The 8,840-nt window shown below is 31.3% G+C and overlaps 1 protein-coding gene and 1 non-coding gene across 2 annotated transcripts; one reads left to right on the top strand and one right to left on the bottom strand.

Annotated features, from left to right (window-relative positions):
* Window positions 1–1,382: 1,382 nt before the first annotated feature.
* On the top strand, window positions 1,383–2,270 carry LOC149397660 (uncharacterized). The gene is made up of 2 exons (XM_089614307.1): window positions 1,383–1,538; window positions 1,644–2,270. The coding sequence occupies exons 1-2, from the start codon at window positions 1,383–1,385 to the stop codon at window positions 2,268–2,270; spliced, it is 783 nt and encodes a 260-aa protein (XP_089470433.1).
* A 3,673-nt stretch (window positions 2,271–5,943) lies between these two features.
* TRNAH-GUG (transfer RNA histidin (anticodon GUG)) lies at window positions 5,944–6,015 on the bottom strand. Its single transcript has one exon. It is a non-coding gene; the product is annotated as a tRNA-His (tRNA).
* Window positions 6,016–8,840: the final 2,825 nt, after the last annotated feature.

Raw genomic sequence — 8,840 nt, 5'->3', positions numbered from 1 at the left:
ATCAATTTAGATGTTAGCCCTAAAACAGAGTCTAGTAAATTACATTTTCTGTTATGCAATTCGTTCAAACATGAAGATAGGCAGCAAATATATATATATATATGAAACTTAATACATTTATAAATATAATGGCCTGGCCTAGCTTGAGAGTTGATCAGAAATGGCAGACAAAGAGATGAATGATTTCAAGCCGGCCAACAATAAATCATGTCAAAACTCCCCTACCAATTCCTTCTCCCAATTCACCTCACACTACCTAGCTTCCACAGAAGAAGAAAAAAAAAAGTCCTACCCGCTGGCCCAGAAAATCCAATCATAAGCTCAACACTAATCCGAGGCGTCGAGATAAGCTATGGCTATTATAAAAAAGAAAGCTCGAGAATCAAAACCCCCAAAACTACAAGCAATGAAATCTATTATCAAATCGAACCTCGTACAACCGGAAACCCTATTTTCAAATCAAGAACCGAAACCGCAAATCCAGAAACTATAAATTTGTATTGAAGAATAAGTTGATAGCTTACCTCGATCGCTTACCTCTGCCTTCGTTTCGCCGGAGCTCTGTGTCTCACGCTCTCTAAAGCCCCGAACCCCCAGCTGACCCAAACCGGAAAACCTAGAAATGTAACAACTAAAATATCAGCTCAACAGAGTTAGCGGACTTGAAGAAAAATAGAGTGAGACCGATTGAAGAAAAAATACCTAAGGATCGCTCGCTAAGAATCGCTCGATCGCTAGGGTTAGAATCGCTCGATCGCTCTCTCTCTCTAAAAAAAATGTCGATGAAGATAAGTGATGTCTCCACCGAGTCTGCTTTTGAGAATAAAATATGTTTCCTTTCTCTTACAATTTTTATTACTCTTTAGAATTAATATATTCAATTTTCTAAATTGAAAAGAAACTATTAAGAAAAAATAAAACTTATAAAAATCATTCTTAAGAAACTTATAAAAATCAATATAGGTATGTACACACCACATTTAAGTGAAACTTATTTTCAAATAGATATTAATTTTTATTGAGCTTTTGATAATTTTTTCAATACTTATTTTATAATATTTTATAGGTATGATTTTTAGCGGAGTTGATTTTTTCAATACTTATTTTCAATATAGGTATGATTTTTAGCTTTTGAAAAAATTTTCAATACTTATTTTATATAGTACAAATAATTCCTGTTTTAAAGATTATTTTATTATTTTTGTAAAAATTTATATAAATTCAATGTATACTTGTAGATGCCTGAAAATCAAGAATCACGTCCTCGAACAAAAGCAATCTGGGATAATGATGCGGTTGAAATTTTATGCGACGTATGTATTGCGGAGATTGAAGCTGGAAATCGACCGGGAACAAGCTTCACCAAAATAGGATGGGAGAATATGGTGAAAAATATTTCCGAGAAAACACAAAGAGGTTACGATAAAGCTCAATTGAAAAATAAGCTGGAGTTATTGAAAGGTGAATGGAAACTCTGGAAGCAATTGATCGGAAAAGAAACTGGCCTTGGATGGAATGGTAACAATAATACCGTTGAGGCAAGTGAAGAGTGGTGGCGTAGTAAAATAAAGGTTTGTATCGATAATCAAATAAATTTACAAACTTCAAATTTAAATTATAACAAAGAAAAAACTTTTTTGTAGGAGAATAAAAAATTCGGAAAATTTAGCAAAGAAGACATTTCTCTGGAGTTCGAAGATAAACTGGATACGATGTTCAAGGATATAGTTGCAACTGGAGCGTATGCATTTTCTTCTACAACTAACCCTCGCCATTACGGTGGTAGTGAGGCATTTCCTAGTGCTGACAACTTAGAAGAAAGAAGTGATGAATCGGAGGATCCTGTATGTCAGCCGAATCCTCAAAAGAGTTTGAATAACAACAACAAAAATCCCCTAGACATCAATAATTTTCCAAAGTTTAAAATGGCTGGTGGACGGAGCAAAGTTAGTGGAGCGGCTAAATTATCTTCTCAAATCGAGCGTCTTGTGAAGGCAACAGAAGAGCGTAGCGACACCGTATACGTAGTACGCAAAGAGATGCCTGGTACTAGTATCGCTGAAGTAATGGAAGTTGTTTTGTCACTGCCTGGTATTGTAATCGGAGATCCAACGTGGCTTTTTGCGACCAAACTATTTCAGAGTCGCGAGAAGAGAGAGATGTTTGCAACGATGAAAGATCCACATATTCAAAGTTGTTGGCTCACTTACGAGTATGGTCTACTTTATGGCTCTAATCCAGGAGCAGCTCCAAATATTTCGCGCGTTTGAATTTTTAATCAATTGTATTGAATAAGTGTTCTTATATGAGAACAACATTCATTGTTTTGCATTTGTTGTTTATTTTGTTTTACTATAATAATCAAACAATACGAGAATGTTAGTCTCGTTTATATTCCTTGGTTACTTATTTGTTTTAGCATAAATAATGTTTACATTGAATGTTATTTAATCTTATGATATCACATATTCGTTTTCAGGAACAAATGGATACCACATCAGATGATGAGTTCGACATTGTTGCCAAAAAGAAACATAACGAACGCAATGTTCTTATACGGAAAATTGCTCATTTGATGCAAATTTATTATGATACATACATACATAAAGTTCCGTGTATGGATTAAAAAAAAACGGGGCATATTTTTCTTCAAGAGATGTTGAGGGGAAACAGAATTCGGTGCCAAAGAATGTTCAGAATGGAAAAAGAGGTTTTCATAAGTTTGTGCAATAACTTGGAAACAAGTTACGGATTCAAAGGTTCAAGACATATGACTGCATTGGAGATTTTAGGAATGACGCTAATTATTCTGGGACATGGTCTAGGAAACCGGTTGGTGCAAGAGATGTTTCAACATTCTCTGGTGAGACGATAAGTCGATATTTTTCGGAGACGTTGGATATATTATGTCTCATGGGAGCCGATGTCATAAAACCTGCTGATCCATAATTTAAGAGTACTCCCAAAGAAATAGCAAACGATCCAAGATATATGCCACATTTTAAGGTCTTATACTCATATTTTTGTTATTTATTTTCATCGATACTTTGTATAAATTAATTGAGATATTTTTTTTTTTTAAGGATTGCATTGGTGCTATAGATGGTGTTCATGTTCCAGCTTCTTTACCTCAAGCAGATCAAATACCGTTTATCGGTAGAAAGAAGATTCCTACTCAAAATGTTATGGCTGTATGTGATTTCAATATGAAATTCACTTTTGCGTATGCTGGTTGGGAAGGTAGCGCTCATGATTCAAGGGTATTCTCTGCCGCTCTTCGTGATACTGAGATTAACTTTCCAAAACCTTAAGAAGGTATGACTTTAATTTTTTTTGTTATAGCTTTGTCTTGTATACAGTTTAAACTAAATCATTATATTCAACTTGATATGTCACAGGAAAGTATTATCTGGTTGACGCTGGTTATCCGAATTTGCCTGGATATCTTGGTCCGTATAAAGGTCAAACATACCATCTGGAGCATTTTCGTGCAAGAAGAACTCAACCTACTACAAGCAAAGAAATCTTCAATCGTGCACATTCTTCTCTGAGAAGCGTCATCGAGCGGAGCTCTGGAGTGTGGAAAAAAAGATGGAGAATCCTGAATGTCATGCCGAGTTATCCATTCAAAAATCAAGTAAAAATAGTTATCGCAACTATGGCACTGCATAACTATATTCGAATGCATGCAAGACAAGAGATGGATTTTGAAATATTCGACGAGACAGAGGGCGATGTCGAGGGGGATGAAAACGACACAACTGAAGATCAAGTAAAATCAAGTAAAAATAGTTATCGCAACTATGGCACTGCATAACTATATTCGAATGCATGCAAGACAAGAGATGGATTTTGAAATATTCGACGAGACAGAGGGCGATGTCGAGGGGGATGAAAACGACACAACTGAAGATCAAGATGAAGATTGTCAGACTTCTTCGAGTAGTATGGACAAGTTAAGAGATGAGATTGCTGCAAGTTTAGTAGAAATGATAAATTTGTAGTTTACATTTTTGTCAATAATTAAAAAACTTTATATTAAAAATAAAATAAATTTGTTTCGTCCATATTTTTCTAGTTTGTAATTATAATTCATATATATGCATATAAATAAGCATATAAATAATTATTATTTAATTTATAAGACCATGTCTATTTTAGTCTTTTGACCATAATATATTTATTTTACCAAACGCTAAATCAGCTTTTGTTACCAGCAACAACTGTTTTATAAACAGTTTACCAAACACCTGTCAGTTTTAAAAAAAAAACAGTTTTTTTTTAAACAGAAACTAAAAGCACTTTCTTAAAAAACAAAGCTGTGTCAAACGGTGCCAAAAACAAGAACGGGGAATGCTTTGTAAATATGACAAGTATATATATATATATATATATATATATATATATATATATATATATATATATATATATATAATACAATAGATAACACTATATAAGGCCCATTTACAAATTTGCTATTATTATGTAGAAATAAAAAAAAAACATAAGACCACTGAAAACTGATGAGAACGTGGAAAAACAACAAATAAGGCCCAAAATTTCTCTCAATCCCAAAAAAAATCAGCAAGAAAGCCTATTGAGCTGATTCGTCAACTCTATTGCCAATTAATATTTCTAAACTAATAATAAATAATAAGCTGATTGAGAATCAAAGCTTATTCTAGAGTTACGTTTATTATTAGCACATCTGCCCCAAAAGCCTATTATTAGTTTTTTAACTACATAAAAAAATTGCAACAATATTGTATTGAGAAACGAAATGTTTTTTTTTTACAACATCAAAGTGGTATTTTGTTCTCTTAAATATAAATTCTTTTATTCAAAATATTTTACAATACTCAAATAATAAAAAAACAAAAAACAAGTTATTTTCAAAAGAAGAAAGAGTTCAAAAGAAGAAAGATGTCAAGAGTGATAAAAAAAAAAAAAAAATTGGTTCTATCTTCGTAAATAGCAAGTTATTTTCAAGTTTTATCATTTTATAACTCTTATTATTATTATTATTATTATTATTATTATTATTATTATTATTATTATTATTATTATTATTATTTTCTTTCCTTTGCTTTCTATTTTTTTATGTTAATTTTTGTTTGTATGTCTGTTTTTATTTGTTTTTATCAACATATTAATAATTAGTGTTATATTTTTAAAAACAATAAAAGTAGACTTTGTGTAATTTTTTAGCTTTCTACTTTGTAATATGTTTTTTTTGTAATTACATTGTGTTGTGCAAATAGTTACTCTACAAGTAATTACATATTTAATGTTTTGTTCAATTTACATATTTATATATATCTAAATTAATTTAAATACAATTATAAAAAGGCATTTTTTTCACCATTCGCCCTAGGCTCTTAAATTCTTTGAGCCGGCTCTGACTATATATCGTGATGAATGTCATTTAGAACATTTAACCTATGATCAACAATATTTATTAAAATAATATATACAAAAAGTCAAAAGTGTAATCAAAATTTTATAATTATTAGTAGTTTAGTTTTCACATTTATAAAAGATAATATTCAAGTTATTCAAATTTTCATTACTGTGTCTTCTTTTATTATTTTTGTATTATATTTTATTATCTATTCCTAATACTATATCAATAAAAATAAATATTCAAAATATATTCATGGTCATGCCCCACCTAATAAAAACAAGAACGGGGAATGCTTTGTAAATATGATATATATATATATATATATATATATATATATATATATATATATATATATATAAATACAATGGATAACACTATATATATATATATATATATATATATATATATATATATATATAGATATATTTTGAAACGTCAATAGATAACAGTAACACTATATATCGTGATGAATGTCATTTAGAACATTTAACCTATGATCAACAATATTTATTAAAATAATGTATACAAAAAGTCGAAAGTGTGGCTGCTGGGATTCGAGCCCAGGTCTCCACGGCCACAACGTGGAATTCTTACCACTAAACTACAGCCACCATCTGACGTTTAAGCTTTCAGAACTATGATTTAAAAAAGGTACAGGTCTCACGCATTTCTAATTAGCAAAGTGCCGTACTTTATTCAGCCACATCGTTAACTTATTTTTATTAGCACAACAAATATTAGTTGTTATTATATGTAATTTCTCACCGCCTACAAAAACAATGGGAAAATTTCATGCATCATTTTTTCGTATTTCACTCATATTTTTAAAATATTTTACTAGTAATTATTTCTCTTTTTTTTTTAAAATAAAAATATCTTCATATTTCATAAATTTAATCAACATTTATTGAAATATTTCACTTATAATAGTTTTTTATTTTTTTCAGATAAAAATATCTTCATATTTCAGAAATTTAATCCACATTTATTGAAAAATTTATACGAAAAATCAAAGTTAAATAAAAGGACAATTTAAAGCAGCTTTAAATCATTTGAATAATACTATGGAGGCATATCATTATTATCAAAGTGGTATTTTAATAAATTTGGAAATCAAATTATTTTCTTTAAATATTTTGTAAGTATTATATAATTTGGCTTATTTACGACTATTTTAGGTAATAAAGAAAAAACTGATTTTCTTCTGAATTAAATAATCATTACGACATTGAAAATAATTAAGAAATATGCCATTGAAAATATATGTAATTCGATTATCATATTTGATGTGGTTAATACTAGGATTCATTTAATCTAAAGTTCATGGTGTTAATATGTCTTTTGAGGTGTTGCAAATTTTTGTGTTTAAAAGTGTGTGGAAGATCATTAATTACTAACTGAGTGGATGAATTTCAAAAATCTATTCGGAAAAATATGCGGAAAGATAATGAAACTTTGAGTAATTGATAAATTCATTTATAAATACGTAACACACACACTGCATGTATATATATATATATATATATATATATATATATATATATATATATATATATATATATTAAAGATAAGTTAAATATATTGATTAAAGCGTAAGTTATCATCATAAATTTAAACGTTCTCTTAATTTAAATTGTCAACGTTCTATCATTGAATTATTGCTAATTTGATTTAGTTATGAACATTTCAAGAAAAACAAATACTAATATGCCCGTGAGTTGGTTTTTCAATACCAAAAAGTTTTGAAAAACCAACTCACGGGCATGTTAGCATTTGTTTTTCTTGAAATGTACATTTAATATAAAACATACAATGTGCTACTTATTTTTTTTATATACATTATCTTATTAATTCGTTTATTTATGAAATATTTAAGCATGGACTGTGATACTTATCATTATTTTATGAAGAAATGGCGGCAAAAATACCAACTGTTTACGGCTTGTAACACTAAGTATCCAAACATGAAAAGTTGTGGGAAAAGTACCCAATGTCAATAATTTATCCCTCCGTTACAACCCTTGGCGTTAAATTAGATGACATGACATGTATCAAAATTTGGTAAGTTCGACTGAATTAAATGAAAATCTCTCTCTCTCTCTCTCTCTCTCTCTCTCTCTCTCTCTCTACTTCAACCATGAAGAAAATGTAGATCTTATGTTCATATCGGGGCTCAACAGCCATATGCATCGGACGAAGCCATAAAAACTTCTCGAACAAAACAGCCCTCATTCAAGTTCAAGTTCTTCTACGATGCACAAGATTCTCAACAACCCTTTCGTCCCTTGCTCCTCCAAACTATTGCCCATAAACCCCAAGCCTCACCACTTCCAAAACGGTAGAAAAAGCACTTCATGCTCTACCCATAACACCACCACCAATAACGCCAACAAGAAAAATAGTAGGTCATCGAAGAAGCTCCTCCGATGTTTATGATCTCAAGACCCACCGTGACAACTCTTCTCGCTATCTTCTCGGCAAAACTCCGTCCATCTTCGTCGTCGATTGGTTCCCGAAGAAGGATGACCGTGCTAATAATAATAAAAATGGCATCGCTTTGAAACCCGTGGCCAAGGCTAAGTTTAGAAGGAAAGCTTCGTGAAGTGGATCACGAGAGTAGATCAGATCAGAGAGAGAGAGAGAGAGAGAGAAATAACATCACAGTTTCACTCTTTTTATGCACTAATGGATGAAATTTCAATATAAGTCAAGTATAGTGGTACATGGATTAAACCATTTGCATACAAGGAGGGTGCGTCGTTTTTATTTGTCCTTGTGGATGCTTTTGACCACCATCATCTCATGGAAGCATTGTACGTAAAGATGGGTCGCTTATCGTCCACTCATTCCATCGTGGTTAAATATGGTACACTCTTTTCAACATTGACAATAAAGATTACAAACGATAACCACATCAAAATTTACTTGTATTTGAGGAGCTGAGACCATTTCATGTCAAATTTTTATCTTGTTATGGAGGTAGAGAAGCTTCCATGCGATGAGGCACCAGTTCGGCTGTCCATGTCACGCTTAGGATCAAGTCAATCAAGGGGGAGTGTAGATTTGGAGATTTATCATCTCAGTCCACTCTTACATTAGAAGAATACAACACGTTCGAACTGCCGCGTGCGTTAGCGTCACATCTCACTCCCTTGACACAGCCCCATTTCCTACCATGGAGATTATCACAAACCACTCACTCGACACAACGACTAGGGTTAAGAAAAAATTAAACGCTTCTAGCAATCGGCGGTAAATAAAAAATTTCTTTAAACAAGTAAAAACTATTTTTACTAACCTAGACAAAGATCAAGCACATGTTATTTTTAAATTAAAACTATCTAAGAGCAATTACACGTTTACTAACCTTTATGTAGCTTGATCGTTGAGAAGCTTCTGGAGGTTTAATCGCTCGTCTCCCCACGCAGCTCGTCTT

This window comes from Urtica dioica, chromosome 5 (assembly GCF_054948205.1).
Source record: "Urtica dioica subsp. dioica isolate 48M chromosome 5, U.dioica_male_clone48M_v1_H2, whole genome shotgun sequence".
Taxonomy (NCBI): domain Eukaryota; kingdom Viridiplantae; phylum Streptophyta; class Magnoliopsida; order Rosales; family Urticaceae; genus Urtica; species Urtica dioica.
The sequence above is the reverse complement of the archived record's forward strand: the minus strand, read 5'-3'. Positions and strand labels throughout refer to the sequence as shown.

What these genes read in the sequence shown, in the direction of transcription:
- LOC149397660 (XM_089614307.1), top strand. Translation starts at nt 1,383, where the DNA reads ATGGTGAAAAATATTTCCGAGAAAACACAAAGAGGTTACGATAAAGCT. An exon ending in GTAACAATAATACCGTTGAG is followed by an intron (nt 1,539 to 1,643) that starts GCAAGTGAAGAG and finishes ACTTTTTTGTAG; the next exon opens with GAGAATAAAAAATTCGGAAA.